The sequence below is a fragment of the Gorilla gorilla genome, chromosome 17 (genome assembly GCF_029281585.2).
Source record: "Gorilla gorilla gorilla isolate KB3781 chromosome 17, NHGRI_mGorGor1-v2.1_pri, whole genome shotgun sequence".
Lineage (NCBI taxonomy): Eukaryota > Metazoa > Chordata > Mammalia > Primates > Hominidae > Gorilla > Gorilla gorilla.
Window position 1 is genome coordinate 64,113,195 of NC_073241.2, and position 12,741 is coordinate 64,125,935.

The following is a 12,741-nucleotide window of genomic DNA, read 5'->3' on the forward strand; positions in this document are numbered from 1 at the left end:
CAGTGAATAAACAATCGGTAATCATGGAGAATTATCAAGAGGTGTGGTCTGAGAGTCAGCTATGAAGCAGCAGAGAGCAGGATCAAAACAAAACCATTATCATGGGACTTAACGTGGCAGTACGCTGCTGCTTAATATAGTTTGCTTTCTTGTCGTTTCTTCTGTATTCTAGAATTGTTGGATTTGTTATTCAAAATGGTGAATTAGTTGTCATCCGTTTTGTCTGGTAAATGCATATCTATTTGACTTTTTATTATTAAACATTTATATGGCAGTTAGCTAGAATTTCCTTGTCCTAATTCTAAAATCCAAGACTATTGAGGCCACCCTAATCTGCTAGCCCTGGTATGCTGAGTAGCAGTACCAGCTACCAAAATGTGACTCAGGAGTTAGGGAAGGAAAGTTAACAGAGTCCTGGGCAGACCCATTTAGCCTGGCCCCAAACCTCCAAAAGTAACCAGAACATGTCGTACAGCTATAAATAAACGCAAACAACGACATTTAAGTTCCAACCTAGAAACTTCTTCTTGACCACTTATTTCATTTTAGGGAATAATTTAATATCTCTATTGTCTAAACATGTGCTTGTGTTTTACCCTGAGACTCTTTTAGTCCTATGATTTAGGTAGTGAGTTTACGTCCAGCCCCATGAAAAGCTTTGCATAGTCTAGGATAAATAGATGGAGACAGAGTCCCACATTAGGGAATGAGGTCATTTTTATCTATTTATTTGATAGTGGAATTGGATAATTAAAATGCTTTTTTTTTCAGATTTAGAGCTAAGGTCAAGAGTTATGGGTTAGTAGCCCTCCTGGCATTGACTAGCTGATATTCTAAGACTTAATTCTATAAAAATAAGGCATGAATGTGGTGTGCATGCATATGTGTATGTGCATGTGTGTGCGTGTGTGTAACACAAAAGAGGTTAAATTATAACCAAATGTCCTTAAGCGTTATTTCACTAGAGGGCTCACTCTCCATACAGAAAGTGATCTTGGGTTCTACTTTAAAGCAGAATAAAAAGAGCCCTCAGATTGGGAAAACTTTGTATCCCCTCAAAAGATGTTTGCCATTTTTTAAATTATAGAACATTTAAAGGGCCAACCCATTCCAGTAAACCCTAGGAAAAGATAAATGACCAATGATCTCAACTGCCATAAAAAAATTGTGTATGAAAATACCTTGATCATATATTGCTTCAAACCTCCAAAATGTTTCCAAGTTTTTTTTAGGTATTACTAAAGGAGACATGAAAGTGACTTGGAGAACTAAGGGGAAATAAAGGTGCCAACGAAACTGCAGCTCACACATGAATCCCGCTTGTAATTCTCTTTTAAGATTTGCTCTAACATGTCATCTGTGGTTTATTTTCAGGGTTACGGAGGATGCGGATCCCTATGTGCGGCCTGAAGATGAAAACTATGAAAATGACTCTGTCCGGCAGCTGGAGAATGAGCTCCAGATGGAGGAATACCTGAAACAGAAGCTGCAAGATGAAGCTTATCAGGTACAGGGATCCAGGCCCACCCCACCCCACCTCTTCTGCCTCAACCCCTTGGTAGCTGGGTCTTTGACATGACTTGCAGAATCAGAGCCTTCTTCCACCCTCCCTTTTCAAAATACACTGATTTCACTCCTTAATCCGTGTCTTTTAGACAGTAAAAATTTTAAATACTTCTTTTTTTTTTTAAGACAGAATTTCACTCTGTTGCCTAGGCTGGAGTGCAGTGGTGTGATCTTGGCTCACTGCAACCTCCGCCTCCCTGATTTAAGTGATTCTCCTGCCTCAGCCTCCCGAGTAGCTGGGACTACAGGCATGCACCACCACGCCCAGTTAATTTTTGTATTTTTTAGTAGAGAAGGGGCTTCACCATATTGGCCAGGCCAGTCTTGAACTCCTGACCTCGCGATCCACCCACCTCAGCCTCCCAAAGTGCTAGGATTACAGGCGTGAGCCACTGCACCCACTCTTATAGCTGTCACTCACCATGTATTCTTTTAAATTCTGCCCTAGAAAGTGATAAACAGCCTTCTTATATTGGAAAAAAACAAGGTAACTAACAGTCCAGACTCTTTCAGGCCCATTAAGAAAGATGCTTTTTCTCATAATTATTTTTAAATGGATACAAAGAACAGGGCACGAGGAAACTGAATAAGCATAAACCCACCACTTCCCTTGAGTTATTTGCCCTCAGCCTTCCTCATTGCCCACCTCATGCCAAGTGTAAGTAGGAGAATGGCAAACTTCCTGGAGAAATGTTGGGGGAACTGCAGGCCTGTGTTCATCAAGGTATGGACGGACAGATTTTCAGATGTACTGGAGTATGTTAGCCACCTGAAAATTCACTGAACATGACATATACAATTGGGAATAAATGTAACCAGCGACTCATCCTAAAGGCCATGCATTTCCCCATGGAGGTCGTTCTACTACCTTGTTTGTCTTCCTGGTATGTTCCTTTTCCCTTTAATTCACAGGCGTTTACTTGGGGTTCTGGTATTTCAGGGATGTTTGCCTGGTTGAACCTGGGCCTCAATGGTTATTTTATCCTGTCAGACTTTCTGTCCAGTGGCCAGACAAGTTTTCTGCACATTCTTTTGTTTTTCTTTTTTTCATTGTTTTTTTCTTTTTGAGACAGGGTCTCATTCTGTTGCCCAGGCTGGAGTGCAGTTGCACAATCATAGCTCACTGCAGCCTCTAACTCCTGGGCACAGGTGATCCTCCCGCCTCAGCCTCCTGTAGCTGGGACTACAGGTGCACACCACCCTGCCTGGCTGATGTTTTTATTTTTTGTGGAGTCAGGGTCTCACCATGTTGTCCAAGCTGGTATTGAACTCCTGGTCTCAAGCGATCCTCCCACCCCGGCCTCCCAAAGTGTTGGGATTATAGGCATAAGCCACCATACCCAGCCTTTCTGCATATTATTAGGGCAGCAGTGCCCTGTCTTACTTTGTTATTGAAAAAAAAGGGAAGCAGAGAGAAGAAATTATCTCCTATTTCTCATATGTCTATAGATAAAGCCTTGAAATATTTTTCCAAGAAGATTGTAGCAGGAGGGAAACGGAAGCCCACCAATTCCATCCCAGCAATATAAAAACAAAGTTTTGCCTCTTTGGAATGTTCCATTTGCCTTTTCAGTTTAACGACCACATTTCAGAAGCAACTAAAATGTTGGTCTAGCCATGCCAAAGAAAGAGGGAAAAAGAAAAACATAAGTGACTATATATGTAGAGCCGTGCTCCCATGCTTCAGAAACAAAGTCGCCTGATTGCAAACCCATGGAGAGTGCAGTTTTCCTTGCGCCTTCTATGGCTCCTCCACAGAAGGAAATCAGCCTGGAATGAAACTGCCAGGGTGTCTCTGGGAATTCTCAGGGATGGCATTCCTACACATATCTCATTAGGCTCTGCTGTGTAGAAGGAAAGAAAAATGTGACTAAATAACCAATGTTCTGGTTCATGCTATTAAAAGCATCTATTAGGCCTCCCTCTTTGAGCTCATGTCACTTTCTGTATTTCAGTGGCAGCAGTAACTGAAATTCTAGGGGTTCTTTTTTTTCTTTAAGGGAGGCAGGCTTACACCATTCCATATAAAATATTAGATTTTTATTCATTTTAATGAATTAAAAATGTAACCTTCTATGAGTAAAATGAAGGGAATTTCTACTAATGACTTAAGATTCAACTGGAGTTTTTACCATCGCTGGTAAATCTTAAGCTCCCTCTCCCTCTCCTTTCTTTTCCGTGCCTCATGACTTCCAAGAAAAGGACAGGGAAGAAGCTGGGAGACTATAACAGGCCTGTGTATCTCCACTCAAAACATACTCCCTGGAGGATGTCAAAGTGGTTTTCCTTGAATGCTCTGTGAGCATACGGTTGTTGGATGGATTGGAACGCTACTCTCACTCAATAGACTCTCTCTCTCTGTGTGTCTTTGTGCATGGCTTCCCGCCAAATAATTCACCAGCTTGACTGCATCACAGACTTGACGTGTCACCTTTCTCGTTTGTGTCCTTTGTCACCCACAGGTCAGCTTGCAAGGTTGAATGCAATATCCTTTTATCACACTCCTCTCAAGTAAGTACCATCTTATTTAGGAGGAAAAATGGCCACTGTACACTGAATTCTGATAACCTGTAATGCGAATTCACAATCACTTCTCTTAGTCATTTCTTTCTATGTGATAAAATACCCTCCTTAACTGCTGATATCGAAGAGTCATCTCAGTCTATTGAGGGTTTCATTATAAACCAGTGGAGATTTGCCAGACATCCTTGGGAGTTGACTTCTTACTCTATTAGCTAGGAAAATTGGCACAAAGCTTCTAAACCTAGAGACGTTCCAGTAATCCTCTGTGGCTATGAAACTTACCAATAAGTTTGTCACATCACCAATCCATGACAATATCGGAGTTTGTAGCCGCTCTAGCACTTGAAAAGGAAAAGTCAGTACCTCTAGAGATGGGCCAGCTTGTTAGTCATACTATACCTCGGGCTCAAGAGATCAAATGTGTGTGCCTTAACGAGTGAAAGCAAAATCATGCATTAATAAAGAGAACAAAAGAGCCCAAACAGAGGAAAAATTCTGCAGCCTTATGTTTTTGAATACCTGATTCAAATCCATTGTGGAATTCAGCAGTATATAAATTAATGTAAAATATTATTTTCATGGCATGTGAAACCACTCCAAAGCCCTACCTAAATATGTGGAAAATTCTCAGTAATTTTTTAATGCAGAGAAATTAGCACTGGACTGGCAGCATCACTTGACTGTAGTGGTCTGAAGCTTAGGCACCAGACTCTAATAGACCCATTTCAAATACGGGTTTCACCAAATCCTAGCAGCAGAACTTTGGACAAATTATTAAACCCGTATTATCTCAGTTTCCTCTATACAACATATTGCATAATAGCCTCATAGAAGAGGCTGGTATTATGTATCACCACAGAAGAGGCCGGTATTAAAACCATATCCTACTCACTGGGATGTAGATTTTAAAGAGCTTGGCATAGTGGAAGGCACATTATCATTTATTATGAACATTCACATATATGCCTGCCCCTATGTTCAGTGCTTTGTAGCACTTCAACACCTGGCAGCTGCCATATTGCTTACCTAAGTGTACGGGAAACACTGGCACCCAGAACTAGCTTGCTTTCTCTTCTACTTTTATAAACAAGGCTAGGATGCAGCTACATGTGATGACTTGGCACACTGTGGGCCACACTGTTCCGTAAGTCTAGATTTTTTCTCTGGCTCCAGCTAATAGCCATTTAGATGCCTCCATGATAGTTCAAAGCTAATATACCTCTCAAAGGATTCTGGCTGCACTGGCCCAAACATTTGAGCTTTCCCAATCATGGAATCCCATAAGTCTGTACTGCAGTGGACAGTAAATGCTATCAATGTTGGTTGCTATTAATAATTTGAAAAAGGAATAAATACCTGTTAAGTGACATACTAATTAGTAAAGAATACATGCTACTGCAAATGCTACTGACATCCTGTCTCAGTCCTCAGGTTAAAATTAAGCAAGTGAAAATCATGGAGTAATTGCTATGATCATATATATTTTATGAGCGGAGAGGAAGGAGCTCATTGACCACTCTCTATTCTGCCTCTCCTGGATTTGAGAGTGCCACCACACATGCTCTCCTGACTCATTACAACTAGAGTGAAAAAATTCCCAGGAGCTGTTTCTGAAAATATTCACTCCAGTTATAACAAATTTAGTCCCAAGGGGCAGGCCTTTTCCTTTAATAGCACTTTCTTTCTCTTAGCTTCAGCAATTTGATCATTGTTGTTCTGCTCATTATTTAAACATCAGTAGCTAGTTCTTAGAAAAATATTTTTGAAAGTCTAATAAAATGTGCTTGTGTTAAACCCAGACAAAAAGTGGAATTTGGTACCTAAAAGCCAAAAATTTCAGTACGCTAGAAGTTCTTAGGCCATTTTTTAAATCTTTGGCTGAAAATTTGGCAGTGAAGAATTAGACCGTTGTAGTCTTTGCCATTTACTGCATCCTGTAGCCTACCTAGCTGGAATTCCACAGAACTCTGAACAAGAACCAGCCTGTCATTCAATCAGCCACATAGGCAAATTCATTTAAAACCTGATAGAATGTTGTAAAAACTAGTGGCTTTTCATTTTTGCAGCTGGTTCTATCCTATTGTACTTTTTCTTAATGTAACCAAGAAATGCAGGTGCATTTTAGACCAGTTTATTTCATTAAAATATTTTTGTTTAGACTTTATGGCTGTACTGCAAGACCAGAAATTATCCCAAAGTATATGTGTCTCTTATCCAAGGGTCCTGAAGCCAGATTCATCAGCTTGACATTAGTTAGCCATCTGCCAAGGCAGAGAGCCTTGCATGGGGAAGAGGCAGAAGGTGGATGCCAGAGACATAGAAGATGCAACCTCTGCTCAAAAAGAGCTTTAGGCTTATTTGAAAATAAGTACACACTTTCAACATACAATACTAAAAAAAGTGAATAGTTTAAAACCTGGTTTATTGGTTTTCAACTAGCCACTTTTGAAGAAACGGTATACATAATGGCACTCAGCTTAGGGTCCTCCAAGACTCAATTTTAGCTCATTTAGGTATTCAATTTGTCCCTGTTACATTCTGTGGCCACATGGTACACCACTCTCCTTGGCCACTCACATCCAAATGGAAATTAGAGGATTGGACCATCCAAAGTAGATTTTTTAAAAACCAACGTGGCATCCTAATGATGGGTCACTGGTTTTATCTCTTTGTCCAAAAGACAGCACAAATATTTCTGTTTGTGTTGCTTTTCCCCTCCAGATGCCTCTGGTACCCACTAAGAAAGAGATCCACATGGAGGACTTCCTGTCCTCTCTTCCAGAAGGTGCAATAGCACAGTGTCCTAGGACATTCATTCCTGATTGTCGTAGGAAAGGAGTGTGTGTGTGCATGTGTGTGTGTGTGTGCGCGCGCGCACTTTCTTCTATATTGGGGAAAGGGGGGAGCCTAAGCTTCATAACCCTAATTTAGAAACAGTTTGCATCTTTAAAAAAAATTACACATTCCTTATTCCCAGGCAAGCTATAGTCAGACAGATGATGAAAGTAACATGAAAACTGGTGATGATGGAGAGCCCTGTGGCCACACAGAGGAGGAAGACAGCAGCCTGGCAGCAGCCTCACCGAAGAGAGGAGCCACCACACCCAGCAGCTCCCGACAGACCCCCACCCCTAAAGATGTGTCCTGATGACTATAGTGCAGCTAACTTTTTGTTCTCAGATTTGTAGTGCATAGGTGTGTGTTTCAAGAAGGAAAAAAAAGACTTCTGTTCAAAGTTAACTTATCAGCTACATCCTCTGTAACATGGTTCATCCCTGGTTAAAAAGCAAACAAACACAGGCTGAAAACCCATGCTGCTGTTATACACAATGGCAGTATTAACAAGCATTTTAAACCTTTGCACATGATATTGAACCTGTTCAGTTTACAATGACAATATTAATACTGTTTATAGCTAGACGTTTGATTTCTGAATTCTTTGAGATTTTAGCAAAACACTTTATTATACACTGTACATTTTTTTCACAGCAATTGGAAAAAAACAACCACTTGCAATCATTCAATAACCCTGAAGAATTTGGTTCCTGAGTGTACAAACTCAGAGCCCGGAAGCCAAGAAGGGTCCTTGGCCTGCACGGTCTGTAGTTGACTCCAAGTCTCTGTGAGCAGTGACTTGAACCAAACACACCAGGAATAATCCATTCTTTGGGGCCTCTTTCCAACTCGAGGTTGTTTTCTTTCAAGATACTCTAACTAATCAGCCATAGAATTTAGTGTAAATATTTTTTTTCCAAATAGATATCATATTCAAAAAAGGCAGCATTCAAATTATATAGAATCTAGTTTTTAAAATCAGCACAGATCTTAAAAACTGTGAACTATGTTTTGAAATACTCGTTACTAAAGCTGTTTATAAACCACAGGTGCCATAAGATCCCCAAACGGACTAAAGTTATCTCTGCTCTTCCATGGTCTTGTTCCTCTTGTTTTGGCTTTAGGAAGCATGTCTTTAACAGCACCGCTCGTTCACAAGTTCCCCCATCAAGTTGTTTGGAGGCCTTCAGCTTTAAATGTACAGGCTTAAAGTGCGCTTGCAAACGTTTGCTCTCCTTTTTTTCTGAATGTTGATTGCCTTAGCTGGCCACCTGGTGTTCTGCATGTAGCCTTCTGTGGTCATGTGAAAGGAGACAGGCTCTTCTAAGTTGAGTTGGGATTTTTGCACTCAGTGAAAAGCTGAAGTGCAAAAGAGCTATCAAAGACAAGAGGATAAAAGACTGGGATAGTCTTTTCCAGGGACCCTCTTTAGAGGGCCCTAAAGACCTCCTTTGGGAATTCTGGGGAAAAAGAAAAAGTAATCTTCCGTTTGCTTCAAGATTTGATTTTTTTAAAAAAAGCCTGCGACATATTCAATACATTATGCTTAAATTAGCAGTTTCTCTGGAATTCCTGTCTCTCCTTTAAAAGAAAGGAGAGAACATTTTAGAACAATAGTTCTCAAAGTGTGTTCCCCGGACAAGCAGCATCTGCAACATTTAGGAAGGTCTTCGAAATACTAATTCGTAAGCCCCACCTCAGGCCTACTGAATCAGAAGGTCTGGGGATTGGGTCCAGAAGTCTGTTTTAGTCAACCCTCTAGGTGATTCTGATGCTCGCTAAAGGTTGAGAACTACTGCTTTAGAATGAAGTTGTATAATAAAGTCTCTGAAAAGGCCTTGTTCAGAATAAGCAAGAAAGGTTCTGTGATTCACTTTTGCTTCTGGGGCTGGCAAAAACCTTCTCCGAACCCACACACCAAGTTCGTAGTTGGTGGGTGCCCAGCCAAGTCCTGACATCTTCATGCCCCCTCTGCAGAGGGCGGCTGTACGATGTTCACATGTCTGCGTTTGGTCAGACATCATCTCCTTGGCTGCCCTTTGAAACCAAATCACTTGCCTTGGGGATAAAGTGCTCAATTGGCATTAGTGAGAAGCCCATCCTATTCCTTGACATACTTAATCATATATCTCTCCAGAGAACTCACCTGACAAATGTCTCTGAGCACAGGCTGACACCAAAGTGGCACAACTGCACAGTTCTCAGATTTCTTTGCACAGATTGATTTTTATTGCGGGTTTTGTTGGGGTGTCTTAATGTTCATCTCTTTTCCACTGCCCATCCTCTGTGAACCCATACCTCTCTAGATGGAGCAGGTGGCCACTGGTGCCTCATACTCAGTATTGAAAACCACTACATCCCAGCTACCTATAATGCTGTCAGCTCGAAATCATAGCCAGGTAGTTCTTGAACTCAGAACTTAAATCCTGCACGTGGCACTCCACCACTGACTGGACCGAGCTGGCATATGTTGTTTCTTTGTGTTTCTACATCAAAATGTTCGTCTAAGATTTGAACTGTTCTGCTGATAACCTTCCCCGTTGTCATAGCTATTTCATTGCCAACCAACTCCATCACATGGTTGTTGATATCGTCATATAAAGCCATTGCAAGGACTCTGGAAACTGCCGCCAATGACCAATTTCTGACTAACCAGCCACCTTTTCTCTCTCTTAGCTCCACGTCAGCACTGAGACCAGACTCAAGCACCCCTGTCCTGTAACCGAGACAAAATGGCGTGTGTTATTTTGGGGTTTTGTGTTTTTTGGTGGGTTTCTTTCCTTGGCTCTCCAGATTTACTTTTGGGGCCTGTTCTAAGTGCAAACCCAGCAGGTTTCACTTGTCCTGTCCATTAGATACAACTACATCTTGCGGGGGTTGTTTCTTTCTTGTTCCACAATGAGTTGCACATCCATCTCCATCAGAGCTGATAGCCTGTTAATAAGCACTGGTCTAACACAGCCAACCCTCCTCCACAGCGCCATGTTAATGGAGGAGGGGAGGAAGGTGAAATCTACTGCATGGGATTCAGGAAACAGTTGTGGTTGGTCAGGACGGAAGTTGGGGTAAGTTTGATTGGTCAGAGGGAGTTGTGCTGGAGATTGTGAAAAATGGGTTCTTGAATGATCTACTATAAGGCAGGGAAGGTTCATTTGTAAGTAGTAATGTGAACTGAATTGCATTAAGAGTGTGTGGCCTTTGTTGTGATATACTATGTATTTTCTTATATGCATGAGCCAAACTGTTGCATCATAATTTAGCACTGATGTCTGCTTTTATTTTGATCATCTTTGTCCACCCTTATTAGTTCTTGGCTGTTGACTGTAGATAGATCTTGTAAATCCAGCAACTTTTGGTTGCTGCATTCCCCTTGGTTTGATTCCACACAAGGAGCCACAAGTGAGAACTCCACTGTCCTTAGAAGAAAGGGCGTTTTTACTTTTGAACCAAAAAGAGAAAAAAAAATCAGAAGTGTTGCATCTTGAGGCGAATTAACTGTAAGACATTTTTAATTATGACTACTGCAATTTGACACCATTTGAAATAACCAATTCAGAGACACTAAAGATTTCACAATATTCATTGGTATTGTAAAAAAACAAATACTATTGTATGGATTTTTGTATTGCTGTTAAGTATTGTTTTGTGTGTGTGTGTGTGTGTGTTGGAACCTCCTGGGGACATGTTATATTTTGAAGTGATTAAACTATTTAATTGTGTGTCTATATTTTGGAGTGGAATTATTTCTTCATTAAAAAATGTTTTTAAAAACACTATATCTTGGGTGTTTTATTCCTTTGTTTCAATGAATCTTTCCTAAAGCAACCTGGAGTCAGTCTGTTGAAAGAAGGAAGGCAGGTAAGTACTTGAAGTTTGAAGCAGGACCCATTGATGGAATATTGAGTCACCAAGGCAAAATAGCTCACCTTCTCTTGCCTTGGGGGATACATGATTTTTACCATTCTACTGTTTTATTAGCATCTGTGAGTATCTAATAGAAATACTATTCTGCTGTTTATGGAAATCCTTATTATAATTGATATGGAAGTGAGTTTGAAATTCTAACAGCTAACATATTTCATGTTTGTATCACACACTGTTCTTAACACTTTATGTGACTTCACTCAATTCTTTGAATCCTCTGCATCTAGCCATGTATTCTGCAAATATTAAGTGCTCAGTGGTTTTTTTGTTGAATTACTGAATAAATGAATTAGTGGTGTTTGGTTTGTTTTTTTTTCTAGAGCTAGTGATAAAGGAGGATCAGCAGGGCTAGGAAGTCAATGTGGTGACAGCAACAGCAATCAAATTAAGAGATCCAAGGAGAGTGTCAAGAGTCCACATGTTAAGTGTTCTTATCTCAGAAACAAACCACAAAGGGACACAAAGAAACTTTTGGAGGTGATGGCTATGTCTATTACCATGATTGTGGTGATGGTTTCACAGGTATTTAAGTATGTCCAGACTCACCAAATTGTATATATTAAATAGGTACAGATTATTGTGTATCAATTATACCTCAATAAAACTTTAAAACAAACACATACAGATATAAATCTTGCATGCACAGATGGAAGAAATAGAGTCCACAGTGACAATCACTCCTTCTATTCACATCTCTCCCTCAGAACCTCTGTGAGTCCCATGCAATGGAAGATTGGGTGTTTCACTTGCTGAAAGATCTGTTTTCTTTACAGGATCTGTGAGTCTGGCTCTACGCTTCAAGAATAGCATTTTTGGGAAATCTGACTCTGGTGCTGAAAGTCTGTGTTCACAGGTTTGGGTTGATTTGAAGTCCATGGAAACAGCTGTCAACACTCTAGACGCACTAGAGAGAGAAATTAAGAAGTTCTCCATCAATTACAAAGGCAAATACTGACCTGAGATAATCGTGAGAGGGAACTCACACAGTCCACTTCCCTTTGAAGGTGAGAGCCAAGGTCATGTCCAGCAGCTCCTGTCCACATCCCTTTGGGCTCTATCCCAGTGACTCACCACTTCATCTCTTAGGGGCCACATTTAGCTCTGCCCTACCTCAGCATTTCCCAAATTTATTGAATTACAAAAGCCTCATGAGAAGTTAATTCTGATTTGGCAGATGTAGAGTAGGATCAGGTAATCTGGATGGTATTTTTAATAAGCACTTCAGGTGATACAGTCTGACCAGTTTTAACAAATGCTATTATGCTATTTCTTTGCTGCTCAAAATATGGTCCTGTGACCAACAGAATTAGCTTCACCTGGACTTTGAGGATTCCTGTATATAGGACATAAAGATACCCTTCCCAGAAGTTGCCATCATCTAATCATGTGATTGATCTTTCTGGTGATCAGCCCCATTCTGAAGCTATCTAGGAACCTACAAAGAGTCACTTCATTAGCATAAAAAATGTACTCTTGTCACTCAGGAAATTCCAAGGGCTTTTGAAGCTCTGTACCAGGAGCCAGGTACAAAGACCAGAGAGACCACATATATTCTCCATTATGCTACACAATAATACTTGCTTTTATATTTGCCCATGTAGTTACCTTTACTGTAGACCTTTATTTCTTCATACAGCTTCAAGTTACCATTTAGTGTCCTTTCATTTCAACTTGAGGACACCTTGTAGCTTTCTTGCAGGGCAGGTCTACTTGTAGTGAGCCCCTCAGCTTTTGTTTATTGGGAATATCTCAATTTCTTCCTCACTTTTGAAGGACAATTTTGCCAGATAAAGAATTCTTGGTTGATAGGTTCTTTTCTTTCAGCACTTTAAATATGCCCACTGTTTTCTGGCTTCCATAGTTCCTGATAAATAGGCAACTGTTCATCTTACT

The 12,741-nt window shown here is 40.5% G+C and overlaps 1 protein-coding gene across 12 annotated transcripts in view; it reads left to right on the plus strand.

Moving 5' to 3' along the window:
- DTNA (dystrobrevin alpha) overlaps positions 1 to 10,700 on the plus strand; it is a 394,389-nt gene extending 383,689 nt beyond the window's left edge. For 7 of the 12 annotated variants that reach the window (XM_055368709.2, XM_055368711.2, XM_055368712.2 and 4 more), the window contains 2 exons: positions 1,375 to 1,507; positions 9,601 to 10,700. In XM_055368709.2, coding sequence (XP_055224684.1) covers positions 1,375 to 1,507; positions 9,601 to 9,741 — 274 coding nt within the window. In that variant the 3' untranslated portion in view covers positions 9,742 to 10,700. Of the gene's footprint in view, positions 1 to 1,374; positions 1,508 to 4,028; positions 4,078 to 7,066 lie in introns of all 12 variants that reach the window. The other 5 variants (XM_055368714.1, XM_055368718.1, XM_055368719.1 and 2 more) reach the window with 1 other exon arrangement.
- Positions 10,701 to 12,741: the final 2,041 nt, after the last annotated feature.